This window comes from Seriola dumerili, unplaced genomic scaffold (assembly GCF_002260705.1).
Source record: "Seriola dumerili isolate Sdu_G_001 unplaced genomic scaffold, Sdu_1.0 BDQW01000091.1, whole genome shotgun sequence".
NCBI classification, from domain to species: Eukaryota; Metazoa; Chordata; class Actinopteri; order Carangiformes; family Carangidae; genus Seriola; species Seriola dumerili.
The window spans coordinates 6,061,708-6,085,850 of NW_019174346.1; the positions used below are offsets into that span (position 1 = coordinate 6,061,708).

Consider the following 24,143-nt stretch of genomic DNA (forward strand, 5'->3'; position numbering starts at 1 on the left):
TTTAAAAAAAAAAACAAAAACAAAAAAACATTCCCATCCCTCATTGTTTTAAATTCAGAACCAGTGAGGCGATACAAAACTTAATAACCCCAGTCACCTGCCACCCCTGAACTGTCAAGAATCATCAAAAGTGATCTTAAATGTAACTATCACAATGTTTGTTCAGTATGAAAACAGGCTTGTATGACAATGACAGTAAACAAAATAAGGTCTGTAGGAACAGAATTTAAGGCTCGTCACTAAGTTGTTGTCGTTGTTTTTTTCACAAAGCAGCGGCAACATGTTCCTCACCCCGTCGTTTGAGAGGACATTTGTTTTCAGCTTTGTTCAGTTAGTCCAGTTCATGAAAGTACCTTGAATGTGATGAAAAAAAAAAAGAAAAGAAAAATAACCTCTTACAGTTCTAAAGCTACAGCACGCATACATCCACCTCACCGTCTTTATCCCATTATGTGCAACAACTGCGCCAAGTCATTTGGTCCCTCTTCCACTGAAGAACAGACAAGTACCAAAACATTCCATTAGAAGTCATTGAAATCTGTTTATAGCAAAGTTACGTAAAAATGGCACAGTCACAGACAAAATAAGACATTGATAACCACTATATTAACTGAAAGTAACCCATTGCAGCTCCTTGTCAAACCTCACGCTCAGTTGGATTCTTCAAGACAAACATGGACACACTGTGCCGCCTACTTGTGTACATATTGGCTGAGGGAGGGCGTGATGACCTACATGTTTACTCCTTCAAAAGCTTGTGCTGTAACATCCAGAAAGAACGCAATGGATAGTGAACTACATAGAACTGTTCTGCAAGAGATAAAGACCGCATGCATTTCTAAAATGCAAACCTTAATCCAAGTTGATGCTTATACCCAGCGCCACACCTAAAAAAAACAAAACAACAAAATACAACTAAAAATCCCTTTTCACTACAGATTCTATTCTTATATATATATATATATATATATTGTATATATATATTTTACATTTTTGTGGTGCCTGCTGAAAGTACCTTACGTCTTTCATATCATATACATTTATGACTACTGTCTCAATCAATCACAATAATATGACCTCTTGGACAGTAAATTCAGGTACATTCAGGACTTTCTGTAAAAAGTCTTACAATTTTCTTTACAATTCATTAAAAATACAGAGGAGCAAAAATATTGGTGATACGACAGTCCACTGTCCTGCAGAGGCTGCTCACTAGAGCTCACTAGAGTCTTTCTTCAACACAGCTAAAGATAATTTCACACGTTTCTCCCCTTCAACACTTCACTCAGTACGTATTTCTGTCTCTGGCCTCTGCAGAGCCAGGTCAGTCTGGATAAAGGCTCCCTGGCCCAGTGCTGTGGAGTACGCTCTGTTGCTGTGGCTCACCGAGAATCCTGGGGCGGGATAGGAGCCGGAGCCTCCACGTTTTTGAACAGGGGCCTGAGGTTGAGGTACTGGGTGGTAATCGTCCAAGTTATCATAGTGGGACTGCACCGTTTTACTGCTGTGTTTCTGATACGAGTAGTCTCTGTCCAGGTCAGGTTTGCCCTGGTTGTAGTGCTGCTGCTCTCGGACGCTGTGTGATCGCTCTGGTTTGGAGCGGGTGAGTTGTTCCCTGGGCGCTGATGGCTGGTCGTCTGTACTGTGGTAGCTGCTTACTGTTTTCACTTTACTCTGGTGGTGGTCAGAATCAGAGCACTCGTACCGTGGTTGGAAGTTCCTCTTGTTGGGATACTCCTGCTGCCAGTGTTTGGACCTGCTGCCGTCTCCACCCAGCTTATCGTCTCCAGTCTCGTACTTGGCCTCGTGTCGGCCGCTCTCCTGCTGATGGGAGAGACTGTGGCTCAGAGTAGCAGGAAGGGAGTGAGAGGATTGGCATTTTTTGGAACTGCTTTGCTTGGCAAGTCCATCAGACTTTTCACCCACTACACTGCCCTGGACATGCTTGTCAGTCTCCATGTACATGAGGACGTCAGGGTCTGACACCATGTGTCTGGGGAGGTAGCGGCCATCTTTGCTCTCGGCTGCAATCAGCACGCCTTTACCTGGGTCAGATTTACTGCGCAGGTGCAGGGTCTCATAGCCTGATATATCTGCTGGTGTGAACAAGCCGACGTTGTCGTACTGAGAGAGGACAGGGCCTTTAATCCTCTGCCTGGCCCTGCTCTCTCTGCGGATGGAGTGCACGCGGAGCCTTTCTGACTCCTCGGGGTCCCATGAGAGGTAAGCAGCAGCTTCCTTGGTCCCATGGCTAGGGGGCATGTCCCTGCTCACGAAGCTGTGCTCCTTCCCAGGTGGGAGAACGTGGCGAGCAAGGAAGTGGTACCCAGTCGCTTTTCCACCCTGTCGACCGGCAGCAGCCCCCGGATCTCGGTTGCCGTGGGAGTGGAAGTGCCGGATTCGGATGGTGCCGTAAGGGTCAATGTCATAGTAAGGTGCCTCCAAAGGGCTTGAACCGGAGTATGGGCTATAGCGATACTGGACCCGCCCGTTCTCAAAGTAAGGCTGCAGCTGAGTGACGTGGTAGTCGGTCTGTGAGGACTGCTGCGGGGGCTGCTGGTAGGCTTTGCACTGATAGATGGGCCGGTGGTAGAAGAACATGTCATCATCTGGAGGAACCTCAGTCCTCTGGATGGGCACTGAGCGGACAGTGGAAGGAACATGGAGTGAGTGTACTCTGCGGATGGTGGGATAGCCGTGGGTTCTATCATGGCTATAACCCGGATGCCCTGGCCCCGGAGTCATGAACACATTGCGGGGGTTTCCTCTGGACTTTATGGAGTGGTGGTAAGACCTCGGGCCTAAAGTGCTGTATCTGTTGTCCACTCTGGCACTGTAAGGTATCTGAGGCTCAGACTTGGACACGTAGGAGAGGTGTGTGGGGACACTGTCTGGCCGGTAGTGGTGTGGCAAGGACTGTGGGCCCAGAGCAACAGGCCTCTGGTGGTAGTATGCAGCTCCTGGAGGTTCAATTAAAACTGGTTCTCCTTTAGCGTGGTACAGGTAGGCAGGCTGGTGCATGGAAGATTTACGAGGAGAGAGAGGATGGTGAGGCAGAGCATCCTCCTGATGGCCAGGCGCAGGGCCCTCATCCAGGAGGTGATAAGAGGTTTCACTTTGGCTGAGCGCTGCAGTGGCCAGTTTGCTCTCAATGGTGCGTACAGGAGGGGCTGGAGGTTTGGGTCCGTAGGGGTCGTGGTACTTTGTGGACTCTGTACAGGGCTGTACTGGCTTAATGGCCTCCCAAGGCTTCTCAAGAGGCTCAGCAGAGGTGGGGGCCACTCTTGCACTGGCCTTTGAGAGTGTCTGAGGTTGGGATTGGACTTGTGTCTGAGACTGTGTATGGGGCTGTGGCTGGGGATGTGGCTGTGGATGCGGCTGTGGCTGCGGATGGGGCTGCAGGTGAGGCTGGGGCTGCAGGTGAGGCTGGGGCTGCAGATGAGGCTGTGACTGAGGTTGAGGCTGTGACTGAGGTTGAGGCTGTGCTGGAGGATGAGGCTGTATCTGAACTTGTGTTTGATGCTGGGGAAGTGAGACGGCCTGCTTTTTGGGCTTCTGAACTATCGGTGGTGGCGGTTCTGATGGTTTTAGAAGGATCGGGGGAGTTGCAGTGTCCTCCGATTTGACCTGAGTAAAAGAACAACAGATTCTTATTTACTGAGCAAAAACTACAATTAAAAGTTGAGCGTTGCTGCAGCACACACCTCAGCTAGGTGCTGTGCAGTGCCACCACTCTGGTTACTGGGATGCTTCAGCATGGTATTATACTTAATTTATGTTGTTTGACATGTTTTAGTTTTTTATGCTCCTTTTATTCAAGGCATGTTTGACTTTTGTCGGATTTAAAATACAACAAGCATTGACCATTAAAAAGAGTTAAGAGAACTAAAACCTGCAACTCAACACATTAGTGACACTAACCGATAGCAAAAAATTCTATTACCTATGGAGGGTGTAAAACATTACAGAAAAAAATCAAAACAAGTAACCTACACCTTTGACTCTGTGGTAAATGCATGAGTACACTTGGTACACTTGGTGTTTCCAGTCTATATGCTAAGATAAGCTAAGCTCCTGGCTGCAGATGTGAGAGTGGTATCAATCCTGTCATGTGACTCTCAGCAAGAGAGTAAATAAGCATCAATCATTTTCCAAACTGTTAATTACTTCCTTTAAAGATCATCACTGACTTTATGCTGCATATGTTAATTATCAGTCAATTCATGCTTATTGCAGAACAATGTCAACATATAATGACTGTTAAGTCATGTAGGATATGACACTTACCTCAGGAACAGGCTGCGGTAAGACTCCAGTGTCTTTACAGCTGCCACTGGGGGTGGTGGCTGGAGTGGAACTGGACGAGCTGGTGTTGACTGAGACCTGTCTTGCAACAGGCTGCTGCCTCTCTGGACTTTTCCTTGTTGGAGAAGTCAGGCTGACTGAACTAGGAAGTGGGGCGCACTTGTAAAGCGGAGTATCTGGAGGGGTGGAGTCTGCATGTGGCTGTGTTCTAGGTGGACTTCTAGAGGACCTGGGACTGTCTGGGGACTTGGTAACCGGGCTGGTTAACTCTAGCGGCTGCATTTTGACTGAAGGACTGAAAGTTGAGGGACAAGTAGGGGCTGTGACGACCGTCGGAGCCGTGCTGTTTGGTGGCGGGGAACTTCCTCGTTTGGCCTTGTCTTCGGAGGAAGTCTGGAAATGTGGGAGAAGCGGATGCGGCAAGTCCTGGAAGTTAGAGGCCTCCTGTGACTGCAGAGAGGACACCGGTGTCGGGGGCTCAGAGGAACGTGACTGAGACTGCATGGAGACCTGCTGGGCAGACTCAGCGAGGGCCAGGGCCAACATGCGGGCAGCATTTTTAGGAGGGGGAAGAGGAGGAGGGGCAGAAGTGGGAGCTGTCGAGCTGAGGGAATGAAGGGTGAGGTCCTTTGAAGAGTCCAGAGCTACAACTCCTATCAGGGACACAAAAACACAAGGGATCTATAGTTGAAGAATGAATAAGCCAGAGAGTATAGGTGAAGTGAAGACGTGACAACAGGCAGGCAGGTTTTAAGGTGCTTCAACAGTGGGAAAGAGGGGGGACGTTAAGTGTGGACCTCAGCAATCATAAAAACATTTATTCAAAGATGAAATCCATGAAAACCTGAAAAACTAAACTGAGAATAAAGGCATTATATAGGTGATTGTATCACTTATCACATTCTTATTAAGCAACATTGTGTAAATAAACAGTTACAAGTCAGATTCATGGCAAAAACTGCACTGCAAAAAAAGACAGGTCATTCTCTGCCCCTCACCTTGGAGCTCGTGGCTGCTGGCAGCTGGTGCCTGCTGTTCGCTGTCCTCTCCCCTCAGCTCTCGACTGTCCACGCTGTCAAACGCTGCCAGCTTCGAGTGCAGCTCCATTTGGAAAGCTTCAGTCAGCGACGGCTCGGCTGCCCTCAGCAGCACACTGCCCATCAGGGGAGGAGAGTCCTTGGGTATTACAGGAGGAGATAATGGCTGTGGAGGGACAGCCTGTCCAGTTGTATTTTTGTCAGGCAACTCTGTAGAGAAAAGCTCTGAAGTGGCAAAAGGTAACATACTAGTGGCCTTTCCAAATTTAATAGGTGTCACAGCCTGCGTGGGTTTATCAGTGTAAGAATAGGAAGTGGTTAATTTCTTGCTTTCCATGTTTTCTCCAGCAGCTGGACTGAAGTCTGTGGACAACAAGGGAGTGGTCAAGCTGCCCAGGAAGGAGGCAGAAATGTCAGAACCGTTGGTTTTGCCACAGATGCTGCCGGGGCTCCTCTTTAACGTGGAGGCCTCGGCTCCGGCTCCAGCCCCGGCCCCAGCCCCGGCCCCGGCCCCAGCCAGTGAGTCATCTAGGGGGAAGGCGTAGGAGGTGTCGGGGAGGCTGCACTGGAAAGACATAGGATCAAAGTCCAAGGAGGCCATGCCAATATCCGGCGGGCTGAGGTCCACATCTTCACCTGCTGAGCGGGGGGGTGAGATGAGAGCAGGCACGCAGATGGGACCATCATCTCCGTCACTGTCCTCTGTGGCGTTCAGGTTGTCGTAGGAGTTGCAGTGTTGCCGGCTGTCCAGCAGCTCGCCATTAAAGGAGGCGGACAGGGCATCGCTGCTGGAGCGTGGCCGCCGGGGACGGTACACCTTGGACTCTCCTGTGGAAGGAAAAAAAAAAAAGTATTATCAGGAAAAATTACCTTTAAAAAGGCCCTGTTTGTGACAGTAGGTTGTCTGTAACTGGAAGACTCAAATGATTACCTTCAACATTGTGCAGGGAACTCAGTGACTCTTCACTTTTGGCTGATCTTAATGTTGCTGTGTCTCCTCTGCCTCCTGAAACATGAAGGTTAATAGGTATCAGTATTCCTGTTCAGTCAGTTTAGCTCCTCTCAGTGCACAGTTATAAGTTGTTTAAGAAAAATCTTCATTTTCAACTCACCAGCGAGAGCCATAGCCTTTAGCTCGTTAGGCTCACTGGGATTGCGGTGCAGCTTTCGCTTGGACATGGAGGAAGACTTGCCCAGGTTGAAGAAAGAACGCCAACTCCCCACAGGAGACTTCTTGGATTTAATAGGAGGCCTCTTCCTGGTGGGTGACAAGCAGACAGGGAACAATTAGTTTCATTGTCTTACAAACATAATAATCAGCTACATTAATGTGTTTTACCTGCTTTTAAAAACTCTTCATGTGAAAAATCAGATCATTTTCATTTTTAAAATATACTAGACCAGAGACAGTCAGGGTCCAGCCTGTAATGGCAACCTAGTGCAGGAGCAGAGTGAGTCTGCCTGCAGTCTTACAAGCAACCAGCAGAGGGAGACCCATTCCAGCATTACGCATAACAAACGTTATGATGCATATAAATGTCTGTCTCCATCTATGTGTCTAATTTACATTTCATATTTATTGGTCTTATGAAAATGTTCTGTCATCGGTAAAAGGTCTTAACAAACCTCTCGGTGGGAAACTCGATGACGGTGTGGAACTTGCCCTGCAGGGCGGCTGGACCTTCGCCCACCTCGATGTACTTGCTGTCTTCGGTGACCGGAGAGTTGATCTGAGCCTGGGTCCTGGCCTGGGCCTCCTCCAGACTCAGAAGTTTTGTGGAGGGTGACGAAACCAGCAGGGACTTGGGCCGTGACAACGAGTTGTGACCTGGTGATGTGGAAGCAGGCAGGAGTACAGCAATAAATGGTAGAGTAGACGCAGCTGTGGGGAGCGGAATGGCCACTTATCTATTCATCTATTTAATATCCATACGTACCTGCTCCCTCTCGTATCAGTGAGCTGAGTTTAGCACTAAAGAGAACGTCCACGTGGTTGAGGATGAACTCCACCACCACGGACTGGATTCTGACTTCCATGAAGGCTGCTGTGCCGCTGAAGCACGCAGATTCAATCTGTTTTGACCTGAGACAACCACGGAAAAACAAGTTTGACTTAATAATGGAATTAGCTTAAAAAGCACTGAATCAAATCCTGTCCACCTGATTATGTTTAAGTGGTTAGATTCACAACATTTAAATAAATGACTTTACGATACGTTTCCAGCATTAGATGTGTGTTGTGTTGTGCTTTAATCCTTCCACTCAGACAGAATGACTCATTTAAAGCAGCTGTCCACTATCAAGGCTGATTCAAGTCTGAGAAATTGCTAATGTGAGTAATATAGAAGAAACCCAAAGAAACTTAACTATACTGTATGTCACGCTGAGAAAATCATCTGAATTACTCTTTTATAAAAAATGTTACTCAAAAAATAAATGACAGCTGACTTTGAGATGACGATTTACACAGTGAAAAACAAACATACAAAGAACAGGTGTATACAGAGCAGGACGGTGTCTCACCTCAGCAGGTTGGGGGCCCAGACGATGGCCAGGTTCTTGCTGTGCATGTTGGTGATGTAGCTGAACGTTGCCAGGCGGGAAAGGTGTCTCATGAGGAACTCCAGGGTCCTAGGAATCAAATTTATTCAGATTTAATTGGTTCCCACTAGTGATGTGCAGTGTGCGAGTTAATGACCGGAGCTGCTTCTTCAGAGCATCAATATTTCACTCTGTGCTCAAATCCACATTGACTGTCACTTAGAAATTTGCATTTATGTGCTTTAACATAGGATGGGAAAAAAACTGGTTCATCATCACCAATTTAAAAGCCACCTGGGACCTGTTAAATTATTCTCTTCTCTGCAGTGTGGTTCTTTAAAACCCCTTGATCTTAACTGAGGTGAATGCACAATACATCTGTAATCTGTCAGTTAGCAGGCCTGCCAATGGGGGGCAGTGCGCCTCCACACTGACCTGTAATGCGGCGGAGGAAGCTGCTGGATGACATCATGGATTTTGATGAGTCGTTCTTCATCCGTCGCCGCTGATACGGCCTCCTTCAGAGTCAAAACAGTCAGCAGAGGATGGTGAGATAGGGAAGGGGGGTAAACAATGGGATGTGTCACTGCGTCAACATTAAGCTACTTCACTTGTCATCCCAGGTTCATACTGCTACATGGAACATGGAGGGGGACACCAGTCCCCCCACCCACCCACCCACCCACCCCTCCTCTCCTCTCCCCAGCTGCCATAACAACCAGCAAACATTTACTTCATCCTCAGAGACAGCTCTGTTTGGAGAAAGTTTTTATTCCAAGTCACACAGAGAGTGGTTTGCTGCATTTGTAATGACAGGGTGTGTCGGGTACAATGCTATTATTTTAGGGGTGTCACTGACTCACAGCTGAGATAAACTTAAACAATTCCTACAAGATAAATTGTAGGAATTTACTTTCTTTCCTACAGAGCACAATTTTGCAAATCAATAATCAGTCACGCCCAATCAGTCTCCTTTGGGGCATCTGTATGCAAAACCGAAAGAGTCATGTGTCGCAATAGTCAACAGACGTGTTTCAACACATTAAAGTGGAGTGTGAGAAGTGTGTGAGAAGTGCTTGCTTCTGGTAGGGCTTTGCTTACAGAGAATTTCTCATAGAGCTGGTAGGTGAGCAGGGGGTTGGGCAGCTCTCTGAAGTAGAGCTTACACAGCGAGCCAACACAGTGGATGTCCTGGATGTAAACATCTTTGGTCAGGTCGGGGATCTGCTCAGAGTCAAACTCGTGCCTGAGAAAGAAAGAAGGCGAAGGCAGAGACAACAAACTTTAACCATCTCTGAAGAAAAAACATCATTGTAAGGGCCGGTGTGATTTGATGGAGGGATACAAGACAGGAGAAGGGTCAAGCTGCATTTCACTAGTTTTGTAGAAGAAAAAAATATTGATATGTAAAGAGACGTTCTTTCAAAAACATCTCCACATTTCCTGAAAATGACATTTACTTTCATTGAACTGAGCCTGTAATTAGACTCTTGTAGAGCCCATTGGTGTGAGCTTACTCTATCAATTGTAGGTGACTTTTCCACATCTCTATGAACTATTCCCGCAGCTGGACAATCAGGAGACACCATTTAGAGAGATTTTAGTGAGGATCAGTGAAATCGAAACACCCGATGCATGTGGTCATCTCCACATAAAAACCCTCCCCATCCCACATTTACACATAAACACTAAATTACCTTTATAATCTTCACAGCACAGAAGAAAAACATCAGCTCCTCACATGTCCACAGCACATGCTGCATTTTACAAGGCACAACTGCTGTAAAAGCTCCAGTTACCTAAGCACTTATACTGGTATGACAACATTAAACAAAAAACACTGATGATGAGGAACAACTGTTACACTTAAAGTCCTGTTTTTTTTTCTTTTTCTTTTTTTTTTTACAGATGCAGTAATCTCACATGGAGCTCATGTTATCAACCATTGGATGAAGGCTACAGTGGGATAATATTTGTGAGCTCCTCCTGTAGCAAATGACATTTCCTGATAAACACTTGAATCAAGTTGTGTGCTGAGCTGTATTTTCTGGGCAGTGTGTGTGTGTGTGTGTGTGTTTGTGTCTCCTACCGCAATTTCTGGATATTTGAGGCGATTCCAGAGAGGCGGTAGATGCCGTCCACCACACCGTGTTTCTCGATGAACTCGGTGCAGCTCTTGAGGACCTGGGGCACTGTGAACACAAACAGCGTGTCATCACATAACACATCTCTCTCAGTCAATATTGGTCCAGTCTTCACTGAGCGCCCGGGGTCAAGAACAGGGTGACTTTCCTCTCTGAAGTGTGTGTGCAGTGCGGTCAGGCTACAGTTCAGGGGCTTTTTGGACACGAGGCTGCAGACTCAGGAAGAATATTGACTGTGAATCACAAAACCTTTCTGTGCTTCTGGAAGGAAAAACACTTTTCTGAGGGTGGAAACATTTGAACCGTGTAAAGTGGAAAGAAATAAATCCTGAAGACCTTCAAAAATATTACATTTCTTTACTGGCTGAAGCAAACAGTGAGATACCATGCTGTTTGTGAGTGAGGCAGCCAATCATGTACGATCGCCTTCAAAGCACAATGCCAGTGATTGTGTGTTTAGACCAAATAAAAAAAAAAACTCAGAAAAACACAGAGCTGCTTCATTCTCCTTCAGCAACCATGAATCATAAGAGGCATGTTATTTATCTGTGTGTGTGTGTGTGTGTGTGTGTGTGTGTGTGTGGGAGATAAGGACGGTGTGTCTAAGGAGGTTCCCAGGCCTCCCACAGCTCAAACATCATTCAGATGATGACAGAGAGTGGGACACTCGCCGAAGCAGCTGTTCAGATGAATTCCTCACATAGCCAAAGAGAAAAGGAGGTCAGATCTGAGGAAACGAGTTGGCATTCTCCAGCTGAGGCGAGGACATTCAGGATGGATAAATACTCTCCAAGTTCTTCACGTAGCAAGCTTTTGTTATGAAGCTCTCTCACCACAAAGATACACAACATACTGAGTGTGGAATACGTCTCCAACACATAAAAAATCATCCTCTTACACTCTAGTCAAAACAACAGTATTCAAACAGCTGCTTTCAGTGATGATCTGAATACCTTAAAATGTCCTTTTAAAAGTTCAGACTGACTTCAGTGCAGAGGGAAATAAAAATCTTTTGGCAGATTGACAACAAAAGCAGAGATGTGTAGGTTACTGATGGCTGGCTGTCGCCTCCTCTGACAGATGAAGGTAGAACGTGGAAGTTATTCGGTCTCAAGGCAGCAGTCTGAAATTGGTTATGACAGAGGCTTTCAGGAGAAATAAAAGCGTTTACAAAGCGCTTCTGACCTCCAGAGTTTGCATGTGAAAGAGCTGTGCAGAGGAATTACATTAATTAAACACAGCATGAATTGCCCACTTATGATTTAAAGCATCAAATTAATCAAAACTCAGAGGAAATGCATCATTTAATAAAAATCTGAAACGTATGAAATTGTTAAGGTGGAATTCCAGCCAGCAAGGGTGGCAGCTCACCATCAGCCCCATGTAGGCAGATCACTTGATCTTTAGCGCTCCCTAATCAGCACGACTGAAACATGAGGTTTTAATGGAGATTTGTTAAAGTACAATTTATTTCATGGAGCAGATGTTTGTGGCTTTTACTTTCTGTTTTCTCCCCAAAGTCTCAGTTTGTTGTTGAAGCATCTGATAACAGCTACAAGAAAAAGTCTGGCTGCCTGTTTTTGGAGATTTAACTTATAGCTAATTTTACAGGATGAATGAAAATCCTTTACAGTGATAAATGCAAGTTTTGTAGTGAATTGTCACAACATGTCCGCCTACAACCCTCATTCATCTATGCAGCAGCAGAGTTTCTGTGGTTAGCTCATAAACTATAAATCATAATTATTAACCATGTTTCTTTTACTCTACAGTTATCTTTTATTTCTCATAAGATAGAGTCAGAACCTTGACTGTTTGACCCCGCAGTGTGAAAGAGTGGCTTATCTCTGCCTGTAAAGGTGAGGCAGGGTTTACAAAGGTCGAGGCTCTTGAAGGCGTGACTGCGATGCAGGATGGCCGACACAAAATGGACAGGATTCAGTCTGATCTCTGCTCTCTAATGTGCTGCTAAGATAAGACCCACTCACATCCATCCAAAGTGAATAAATGGGTTTTCAAGTTAGTGCCAACATGAAGTGAAATGAAGTTACTGATCAAAGCTTAACAGCAGAGTAACATCATTACACTGGCTGGTAGCTGATGCTACAGTGTAATCGAGACACCATTATCCTCCCACTCTGTCACTGAGACCATCACGTCAGCTTACCTGCCAGACGAGCTGCTGAGAGAGCCGGAAATCAGATTGGCTGCAGCAGATAAATGGAGACTTCGCCCCTGGAACTTATTTACAACCAGGAAGTGCTTCTGTTTATATACAGTATGTGGTGAATATTTGTTTTAAGGTCCATAATGAATTTCATCTGAAAATTATTATTAGCTCGTTAGAGTTATAAAGAAAGGAGGCAGGCGTGTTTGAGGAAAAGTTTCCCAATAAAATATGTTAAACATTCGTAATTCATAATTTGAATTTGAGCCTGAAGGATAAAGATCAGGATTAACTGAACCTGACAAACTGCAGCATTTTATTATAAGACAGTAAACTTTCATAAAACAGCTGGTATTCACAGAAAGACCGCATCAGCTAATAGGCAGGGGGACTATTACTTGTCTGCACACAGCCATGTCCTTGAGTGTTGTTGTGCAACCAATGGAGACTCCAGGAAGTCACTATATATAACACATCTATAAAACCACGTATGTACGGATTTAACAAACATCACATGTTAAATCGGTGAGCTTCAGACGTGTTGCTAAGCAGACTTTTCGACCTTTGGACAGAGCCAAGCTAGCTGTTTCCCTCTGTTTCCAGTCTTTATGCTAAGCTAAGCTAATAGACAGGCATATTGGTATCAATCTGGACATCCAACTCTCTCCAAGTGAGAAAAATGATCATATTTCCCAAAATGTCAAATTGCTAAGCACCCAGAAAGACTTTTAATCTTTCAAGGAACAGGGGAAATTAGGAATCAAAGCCTGTCTATAATGTAAGACTGTAAGACGCATAAATTGATCCAGGAAGTAACTACTCTCAGGCGTGTGTATGTGAGTGTTTCTCACCATCGTGTCCTGAGTTGAGGAGATGTTCTCCCAGGTCGCAGCCGAACACCCTCTCCCGGAGGATGCCCCTCTGCTTCAGCTTCTGCTTGGTGGGTCTGGACTTCATGAAGGAGCGCAAGAAGGTGATCAGCTTCCCGTGCTTCTTAGACACTGAGGAACCATGGAAGGAAGGAAGGACAGATCTTAGGAACCCTTACACAGATGTTTACTACACTACAGTAAGTGTGGGTTAGAAACTGGCTCAGCTTTCACACAAGCTTTACCCATGCACTAGAGTGAAACCTCATACAAGGTGCTCAACGTTGTCCCATTGTGCATTTCAGCTTCATTCTGATGCAAACCCTTCCTTTATGCATGTCTAGTTTCCTTGAAGCGAAAGCTTCGTTCTTAAATACCACCTCCCAGGCAACTACAAAGGAATTCTCCACATCCAACACCAGTATCCTCTGTCCCTCTTCAAAACACGACAAAAAAGGAGTAGACCTACTTAAAAAACTCGACCCACATTAATCAGACACTCTGCCTGGGAAAGGGTCGTAAGCTTCTTAAACTACACACCAGTTATTTTCTCTGCTTTAGAGAGATGTGGAAGTGAATCAAACAATATGCATATTTTGGAGGGAGGAACAATGGAGTCGGAGCCTTCACTTTAGACATTTGTTTGAAAAAAAAAAAAAAAAAAAAAGAGGAAACCTCCCTGAAAATCACACAGTCAGCCACTGGTGAGATGACAGTAGCAGTGTTTTTCCACTCAGTCCTTTAACTTGACTTGGCTCTGCAGATGATGTGAACGTGATCATGAAAGCTTAAATTTTCCTTTAACTGAACAGTTAAAATCAGTTCTGGTTAACAGACAAATATTTTCTGATCTGAAAAAGCAGAAGCATTGTCGTGTATCTAATGGCAGGTTAGATGTTACGTAGAAACACTGCTGCTCTCTGAAGATGAGTGAACAAAACAGGTTCATCACAAGGTTGAAAACCAATTATTTCACCGTCTTAATCCTACATTTACTGAGTTCAGTATTTGAGTATCTTTAAATAAAACCCTCTCTGTGAAGCTGAGGTTGCTACTAATCACCACATTTACAGGATCTTCTCCAGATCAACTCTTGAAGCATCGTCATCTGCCCTTCTCTCTGTTCTTCAAACCTGAAATTCACCGTAAAGCCTTTGATGTGGACCTAAGACATCACAAATAATGAATCAACGTCTCCGACAGTCCTCTCTCGTCCTCTCCGTCTCTGTTCTCTCACCAGTGTATCAGTGGTCCGCCCTCAGCTTCTGTCACTGCTTCGCTGAAAACTCGTCTCGTCTTGGATCTCACCTTTTTTTTTTTTCTTTTTCTACCTGTCTCTCTTTGATCCTCTGTGGACGCTTTACATTGTTCTGCCCTTCACACCGACTTTGACCAACAACTCTTCCTACTATTCAGTCACTCTGCAGTCTTCCACAGCACAGCTACCCTTTCTGAACGTGGAGCTCTCAGCAGCCGCGCGGCTCCTGAATCCAGGAACGTATGAAATTACAGATGTGCAGATGGTCCCACTCTGGACAAAAAAAAAAAACAAAAAAAAACCCAGGGACACTTGCTTAAGGTTTATTAATGAGGACACTATTGAAAATGTCCATTACCTATCCTATCTTCAGATCAGTGTGCTCTTTCAGCCACAACACATCTGGAACTTCACTAAATCTCTAAAACCAGAGAGCTCGCACCAACATCTTCTGTCTGAGGTGCTCAGGGCTAAAGTGGAAAAACTGCTGCGTCGCATCAGTTTTTATTTATATTCCAGGGCACATTGCTTTAACTGATTTTAAATACAGTCACGATCACAGCCCGCCCCTCCCCTTCCCTTCCACTTCTCTCATGTGCTTCACAGATTTGGACTATTCATTTTTACCTGCTCCGGCCTTCAGACCAAAATAAACACAGAGGCTGCAGTTTTAAAGAAGAAAGCATTTACCATTCAATCAAATAAATAACTCGTCTTTGGAGAGATACGGTTACTCTTTGCTGTCTGCTGCCAAGCTGAGCTCTAAAAGTAGGCCACTGCTTACCAAACCCCGCTCTCCAGAAACAAAAAAAAGCTGCGTTAAAGAAAGATACGGCTGCACAGAGTGTCTGAGAAGAATAAAAGTGTCGAGTGTGATGATTTGTCTGAAGTGATGAATTTGAGTAAGAATTATTCCAAGACCAGACGCTGTGCGAGACCCGGCCCCTCTCTCCCAAAGACCATTAGGTAAAAATTAATGAGAAGCTGCCTGTTTTGCATGCTGAATTTACACTGTGAAGGTAAAGTGTGTGCAGCAGACTTAATTGACAGTCTGTTCGAGTACATATCGGATAAAAACATCAAGACTGCTGTAAAACTAATAAGCTGACGGGAATGGAAAGTTACTTTGTAGTTGAATTAAGTTGCTCATTGTATTGGCAGAATACTAACTAATAAAAATATGTGCACACAGTGAAAGTGCATGAGAACATGTTTCACAAAAACTGAGGCGGTGGCGCTCATTACTTTTCATTCGGTTGCTCCTTTGAATCAAACACAAGCCAAGGAGCAGCAGAAACTGAACTGCAACAAAGTGTCAGGGTAAGATGGTTCGGACTTGTTTCCATTCCTTGCATGTCTATCTTCCCACTAACCAGGCTGCGAGATCCTTTATTCACACCGTGTGGTCAACAGATCTAATCCATCAGTAAAATTCTCTTGGCGTCTGTTCAAAACTCACACACTAGTGTAAATTAACTCAGATAGATTTATAACCACCTCACTACTCAAAGTAAATAAATAAAGTCTGAAACACGGTTTTGAATCCAGAGTCTCTATGGTGTGCCGTTTTAATGAAGCAGCACAATCAATTCTGGATCAACAGGCGTGCTCTGAGCCAGCATCTGCAAACAGGACCCAGCGTTTCATGTCAGGGAAATGTGGAGCCAGAGTTCACCCCTCTGGGAGAAATTCCTCCTGCACTGCTGTATCCAGAGACAAAACCGCTGAGGCAGCTTTGTTTACTCACTGTTGAGGCATCAAAAAAAAAAAAAAAAAAGGGCCATCAGTATCATGTAGGGGAGGGGGCGGGGCGGAGCAGAGCTGACTGTGCAACTGTGTTGGCTTACACCGACACGTCGCTTCCATTGTAAAACCCAGACTGGCTGTAATAAGACGTGAGGAAGAGGAGCGCAGTGACAAGCATGACTCTCCAGAGCATGGACAGTCTCTCCCATCTGCTTACTATAAGGCAGATGACAGCCTGTGGGCTAGCAGCTCTTCAAGCACTGAAAAAGTCACTGGTAAAAGGCATTTAATTGAAGATCGAGGCTGCTTCTTGTGACATTAATTAGAAGATTTATTGCTCTGGAGCGCAGTGATTTAGTTTTGTACTACTACGCGATGCATTTGAAAAGAAATGGTTAAATTTGAAGCAGCATTCGCCAAGATATCCTGACCTTTAAACTCCAAAATAATAGATCCTACATTTCCCACGATGCAACTGGATACTGTGAATCATTAGACCCTCTCTGCCTGGAAAACGCCCACAGCTTTCAAACTCCACACCAACAGTCTGTAACACGGGCTTTCTATTATCATTTTCTAGTATCAAGAACCATAAGCCTGATGACATCACTATGACATCATCAGGGTTATTTTTTCACACTTGCTCCAGACACACAAAACACTTCATACAGCTGTTTTCACAGGCTGAGCAGGACTAACCAGGACAAGTAAACTGATCTTCTGTGGAATGCCCCTTTAACACAAACAGCTGACAATGGTTGTGTAGAATATTATTGGATATTTCCAAAAATTGTCAAATCTGATGTCATATCTTTGGCATGTGGCGCTCTAAAAGGCGGTGGGGGCTGAGATATTTACAGATTGGGAAACAAGAGCCAGTAGTTAGTGCCTCGATAAAATCCAGACAGGACAAAGTTAAATACAGAGGATGGTTACTGCCTGATGAACACTGACAGGTTTCAGTTCCAGCCCTTAACTGTGTTTCTATGACGAGGCTTTTCCTTCAGAGAGCCCAGTGAGAGGCTGCGGGGGGCGAGGAGAAAAGTGGCCAAGCATTACAGCAGGAACAATTACAGATGTAATGGCAAACATCATGCTCTCTTTCCCCGCTCCAACCCCAAACCTCATTAAATTCAGTTAACACAGATTGGAGGAAAATTACTTCATAGCAACACAACAACGTCCTAAATTAAGAGCGGTGACACCACAGAGCCAATCAGCAGAGCTTATCCTGAGATATTTGATCCAACTGCTCTGTGTGTCAGTGTTCCCTGAATACACATGCACATGTAGGCGTGACCGCGGCTCCTCAGGGCTTCACAATGGTCTCATCACAGCTCGACTCGGCCTTTTCTCTCCAGCTAGACCCCCCCCCTCTCACTCTCTCTCTCTCACTCACACACTCACACACACACACACACACACACACACACACACACACACACACACACACACACACACACACACACACACAGCGGAGCGGGAAATTCAAACTCCCCCTCCTGTTTGCTGTTGTAGTTTCAAGAAAACACTACATGGACGGGTTGGATATGATTTCAGCGTCAGTCTCAGAGATCTACATGATGAGAGAACAGGAGTTTTGTCTGGGATGTGATTTTTGTTTTTTTCTAAACAGATTAAATGTGTTTTAGCTGGGGTGGATCCTGCAAATTAAAGTTGAGTTTTTCTTTGTCAATACTGTGAGTCTGAAAATGTCTGCAGTTTTTCCAAATTTGCTGTCTGCCAACTTATCAATACTATTGCATTCACTTTGCATTTAAAAGACTAGTGACTAGGTCCAAAATCCTTTCAATATTTTCAATAATGCTTTAGCCCCAATTCATCTAAACAAATCTTAGTGAGTTTCTCTGAGTAGTTGATCTTTTATATCCACTTAAGGGACTCAACAAGCCATCTTCATCATGTTATTGGTATCACTTTCAGATCGCTGCCAATGAAAAAAGAATATTTGTCCATTGAGAGGCAGATACCACAGAGATAATGTTTCCATTTATCAAACTAACAGAACAATAACACTGTGTGGGAGACGCTGTGTTTACGCCCATTAAACACATCCCCTGTTGGTGTTTCTGGATGGAAGTTCACTGAGTAAACAACAAGCAGCTTCTGCCTAAAAGGCAGCCATGAGTGACAGTGACCTCTGCTTGGAAATAAGAGCTTATGTGTGCAAAGATAGTACGAGCAAAATGCCTTATTGTTCCAACTGTCAATGCACCACTGAACACAATTTCAGCAGAGAGAAGAGGGGACAGAGAGGGGACTGTCAGCCAAGGTTTGGCTTCATTTTCTGAGCAACCTAACTGTGGACTCTAATGTGAGGAGCTACTTATAAATGTTTACAGATGGTTCACACCTTTAAATCATGTTACAATATATTTCATGTTAAATAGACAAGTTATTAACTGCATTTCGAGGCTTTTCAAGTATCTGTGCTTTGTTTAACAGCCTATGATACTGTAATACAGAGACATAAATATATTATAAATATATTACAAAGTTATGTAAAGAGAGAAGCTGGAAAAATCTGGAGTCACATGGGGAAGAAGCAATATTTTCCACTTCTTTAAGAGCTACGTAGGATCCTCTTCACACAGTTTGTGCCTCATGAAACACGATCCGTGTAACTGAAGGTTAACTCTTAAATATGTCCAGAGTAATTCAAAACAGACAGGCAATTCATGAGGGGATACTGATTCAAAAATCAATAAATAAACGTGTTTTCTTACCTTCGCTCCATAACGCTGGACCTGCCCGGAGGCTTTATGACAGGAATTCAAAAAAAGTCCAAAGTACAACTGTTCACTAGTGCTATGTCTTCGGCTGAACGGACACTTACAGAGACAACACCGCGGTGAAACTTCATTTGAAAGCGACGTTTAACCGAAGATGACTAAAGTGTAAAGTTTGGACAAACGCAGCACAGCAGCGGCGGACTTCCCTCTCTGCTCTGTCAGCCAGTCTCCACACAGAGCTCCGCTCCCACGGATAGGTTTACAACCAGCAGCGTGCTGCCTTCACGTGCTTCCGGAAATATGATAATTACGCGCTGTCAACCTCATTCTAACAAAGCTGTGGGTGCTATTACAGCATTTTTTTTCATTTAGTCAATATGAGGGAGTGGGTGGTTTTCTATTACAAAAAAATTACTTGATGCAATGCCTGCCCTGTCTATCTGATTTCTGAAAAACAAAAAGTATAAATACAAACTCGTTTTACTTTCACGTTTAGCTCCAATAAACTCCCATGTCCATGATGTGAGGTTAAGTGCTGTAAGGCCTCGTTAAATTGTTGTGCTTCTGACCAGAAATAACAAAAGATGAAACACTTCACTGCTACTTTGTGCTGCAGTATTACATGCAAATGATTCAATGTTTTTAATGTGCTTTCAAGTTCTCTTCAATTTAGCACAGTGCACCCCTGCCTCCTATTTACTGGCTTGTCCATGTATAACATTTCAACATTTCCGACTGCATTTTAAGGAGGCACAGGAATTAAGCAGCCAAGATGGGAGCTGGTGGTTTAACAGTGGAAAATGCTCTTTTAGATTGCGCACACACAGGCATCTAACAAGCAGCATATGACATATAGCATGGATTGACTGTGACTCAGCTCTCCCCTCTAAAGGGCCCTATGGCCCCCTGAAGACATTACCTTATTATTTCTTTAACTAGATTTGTCCCTAAGCAGACATGTTGAGTCAAAATAAAGTCAAACTAATTTGCTGTTGATCGAGAATCACAAGACTGCAGTCAGACTCTTCCACTGCATCCAATCTGTTCAACCTGACAAGCGTTTAAGACATTTCTTTGGCCTGCAGTACATTAACTACTGTGCTTGAGTACAATTTTGAGGTACTTGTATGGTAGTGTATATGCTACCTTATAGTCCTACAACTCAGAGGGAAATATTGTATTGTTTTTACTATTTGACCACTCAGAAATAAGACTATTGTGTTTCAGATGTCTATGAGTTGTTAGCAGTTCATCCAAAGAGTAATTTCCCCTTTAAACTTCCCAGATGTTGATGATGACTTTGAGGTCCAAAGATGTTGTTTGCCTCCATCAACCAGTCAATTTGCAGTTTACATCCATGTCAGTTGAGATGTTGAAGGAATTTAATAAAAGGTATTATGTGTAACTGGAAGTTATATTGAGAGAAACAAAAAAGTCAATTTCCCTTGTATGTGTCCTTAGGCAATAAACCTGATTCTGATAGAGAACAAAGTTGTAGCCATGATATTAGACACTGCTTCAAAGACGGAGGCTGCTTCTTTTCAATTCTAAAACATGGAGGCTTCACACACATCTTCAACCCAGCACCACAGAGGATCTGTACAGTCACCACAGGTTCAAAGCGGTCACAACCACCCCTTCTGTTCCTGAGTTACAGCGCTGAGTGATGGCCAGAAAAGTGTGTTTGCATAACATGACATTACAGTGACCATTAGGATATAAAATGTAATCACTTCATCACTTTATCCTATTACAGATTTATGTGAAATGTTGTCATAAGTAGCATATGAATTCTTGGGTTATGGCCAAAATGGGTTTTATGAGGTCACAGTGACTTTGACCTTTTATCACCAAATTATAATCAGTTTATCCAAGTGAACGTTTCTGTCAAATCTGAAGAAATTCCCTGGCCGAGGCATAATTTGTGCAAACTTGAGTCATAAAAGTCCAATTAATAAACAGAAATTTGTGCAATAGAACTTTGTTTTTTCTTCTTTCCTCTAACATTAATCATCTCATGACCTCTCACAGATAAATGTTCGGGGGCCTGTAGGTTGGGAACCAACTACCTAACTGTTTATGGAGTAGTTAAAATCAGGTCCAGCTTAAGCAGCTACAACAGTAAAATGGTACTTACACATTGATTCATCGGTGGTATCAATCCAATAATGCCACACATATTTTCTGCAGATTGATTTTTTTTTTTCACTTATGACACTTTAAGTTTTGCTGATAATACTTTTGTACTTTTACTTAAGAAAAGACTTTAAATGCAGGAATTTAACTTGTAAAGGAGGATTTTTACATCATTAATTGGTGCTTTTACTTAAGCAAAGGACCTGAATACTTCTTCCACATGTATGTAATAACTTGCTCAATAAAATGCCTTATTTTTCCCCACAGTATCTGCACCAAATGTGTTCACTGAGGAAAATTACAAAGAAAATCAAACTAAATTCAACTCCACTGTGATTATTCTGTTCAGCATAGACCGCATGTCTCCTACACTATGTCTCATACATTATGTCTCCTACACTTGTATCTCCTACACTATCACCGACAGACCAGAGACACTTGGAGCATGAAACAGGGTGAAATGCTAACACATGGGACTGGGTAAACAAGATACTATGAGTATTCTCTCTCTTCAAATTAATTTATCTATTTATATATCATATTTTACGTACACTGTAATATGTAAATGAAATCATATGAATTCAACATTAGTGGCACCAGATCAGTGGGATGTGTTCTGGTTGTCACTGACACAGCAGAGACAGTGAAGCAGCAGGTGGAGGTTGCCTTTGGGAGAAGGAAAGCGCCAGTCACCAATATACAGGAAACAGTGAGCTCCGGCCCTGATGTCATACAACATAACAGAGAGCTTTATGTTAGATTAACTTATCATACAGCTGTTGGTTTGCATGGATGTGAATAATCTATTTCACTGCTGCGATATGGAGATAAAGAGAAGGTGTATTTTGCAGCTGCATGCTAAATTCAATGTAGTAATAAGTGCAGAACGCTGTGCTGTCTCAAGCATGAACGTGGCCTGTACACTTTACAACAAAACATTTGATGTGATAACTTGTTTAGGTAATGACACACTAAAGCCATGGCTCACAATAAAGATGCAAAGATGTAATGCAGCTGTTGAGAGCCCGCTGCAGGGAGCCAAGGTCTAAAAAATGATCTTTGTGCTTTACGCACTCACTCAGTTTACAACTTGGTTTGTTTGTTTGTAATCAAATGCAGCCTCCCACTAACAAAGGTGTGGTCTACAATAGCAGCCTCTTATTGAAGCTCCAGAGCAACACGCTACACAAGGGACCTCGTATAGTTTCACAGCACCAGGAAATGACTGGAGATCCTGAGGAACAGGAGGACAAATCTTACTCTGTCTCACACATTCTCTCCCCATTTCCCTTCCCCTCTCCCTCACATAACCAGCTGTCTTGGCTCATATGTGCTTACAGCTGCCCCAATCTCTGTTCCCCAGACATGACGAAGGCCTGCACGGAGGCGGGGAGGAGGAGGGGGGCTCTACATCTGGCTTAGTAACTGGTAGGTCTACTGGGTCGTCTGGGGAGGAAAGAAGACTGACTGACACTTTTTATTCAAAGCTCACAGCTCTTTGTTTTCATATTGATGTTGACAAAAGAGCATTTTTACTGCGAAGAGAGCAGATTCTGTTCCCAGCTTCAACTACGAGACAGCACAAGAACAGGGATCGAAGGACTGATAACTTCTAGTTTCTCTGGCCTTCTTTTTTAACAGGAGCAGTGCAGCATGTAACAATTTCCATGGTTTTACTGGGAAGCAGCAAAGGTTAGTGGTGAGCAGAGTGGATCTGAGCAGAACAGGAATATTTTTCCACTGCTGTGCGGCTCCCTGCAGGAATGTGCTCTTTCAGTAACCATGGAGAGGGAGACAGAGATTCTTACTGTTGCAGGACAAAGCTTAGCGCTCAATGGATGGGTTTACAGGCCCCCTCATTGTAAAAGGATTAAATAAATCAAGGCCGGTCGAGACCTAGCACCACGGCACCCCTGCCGTGGCCTTTCAGCTCTGACCAAACAGACACACACAAACACAACTGGCCTTCATCTAGACACAGGGTACATTCTGCCGCTTTGAGAAATGCTGTAGTAACCTGGCTCACCCCTGAAGTCATTTGCATACACCTTGAAGGGGCCACGACAAAAAGCAGAACAGGCGGCTGAGGGGATGTGATTGTTCTGCTTTGAAAAGCATTGTTTCCTCACCACGCCCAAAACTTTTGAATACTGTATTTTTTTTCTTTTACGGACAGATGCCATGTACAATGGACTCAGGGACATCCATTCTGACAAATCTGAAACACGTCCACAACACAGCAGTTTGATAAGAAGAATTATATAATGAAAAAAAAACTTATAAGTGACAAATTTAAAAGGAATAGGAAACATACCACAGACATTTTCTTATAGGAGTTAATAGGAATTCAAGTAAAATAAAGTTAACACACAAACACACACACACTGGACACACATGCTCTACTATTACTGCACAACCAGTGTCTAAAGTCGCACTGGTCCACCACCAGTGTAGAGATAATGTGGATTAGTGTGTTAAAGGTCACAGACAGGACAGTTTATTCAGTTTGTGAAAGCTTCTCTAATGCCACAACAGAAATGTGTGAAAAGAGTGAAGCTACATCCCAAGCTATATTCCCAATTTAAAGCTACTGTGACAGGTGCACAAACTAGTCATGTTAGAGTCACACAGTGCAAATACATCACTCGGGGGTGTGGAGTTAGTTTTTGGTTAAAAGGGGGGGGGTGGCAGTGCAACACACCGAGGGGCTTTTGTCTACCTGAACTTAGGCTGTAGTGGTTTAGCGGGTCGGCCACCCATGCATTGTCCTGTATTACACTCTCCATCTCCAAGTCTGCATGCGGCCCGATGGACAGATGGACCAACAGACAGATGAGCGGATGGATGATGGAGACATGAGAGAATCAGCAGAGGGAGAGAAGCACTTCAAGTTAGAGAACAGAGCAACTGTGAACTTTGGGACCGTGAGGTCAGAAGCTTTGCATATAAACTGGTATGTGAGACAGTGTACAGATAAAATATATGGAAATGAAGCAGACCCAATTATAGAAACACTGCATTCATCAGTAAAACAAGTCTTTTTAAATGTGAGAATTTAATTTAACCTTTACGTTATAATCCTTAAGATTTTAAAACCCTATTTTTCTTACTATTTATGGGTACATTCTGACATTTACAGTCTATGTAGCAGTTTTTATTGTTAGTGGCTGACTGTGTTGTTCCCTTG

General features: G+C 43.9%; 1 protein-coding gene across 1 annotated transcript; it reads right to left on the minus strand.

Annotated features, from left to right (window-relative positions):
- Positions 1–110: 110 nt before the first annotated feature.
- Positions 111–23,727, minus strand: LOC111222338 (rho GTPase-activating protein 32-like). Its single transcript, XM_022746040.1, has 14 exons — positions 23,676–23,727; positions 13,046–13,195; positions 9,973–10,075; positions 8,985–9,129; positions 8,319–8,401; positions 7,866–7,973; positions 7,280–7,425; positions 6,969–7,170; positions 6,455–6,600; positions 6,274–6,348; positions 5,304–6,170; positions 4,288–4,958; positions 3,487–3,627; positions 111–3,366 (listed from the first exon to the last, which is right to left on the minus strand). Exons 2-14 carry the CDS (start codon positions 13,149–13,151, stop codon positions 1,282–1,284), a joined length of 4,878 nt encoding a protein of 1,625 aa, XP_022601761.1. The 5' UTR covers positions 13,152–13,195; positions 23,676–23,727; the 3' UTR covers positions 111–1,281.
- Between the last annotated feature and the right edge of the window lie 416 nt (positions 23,728–24,143).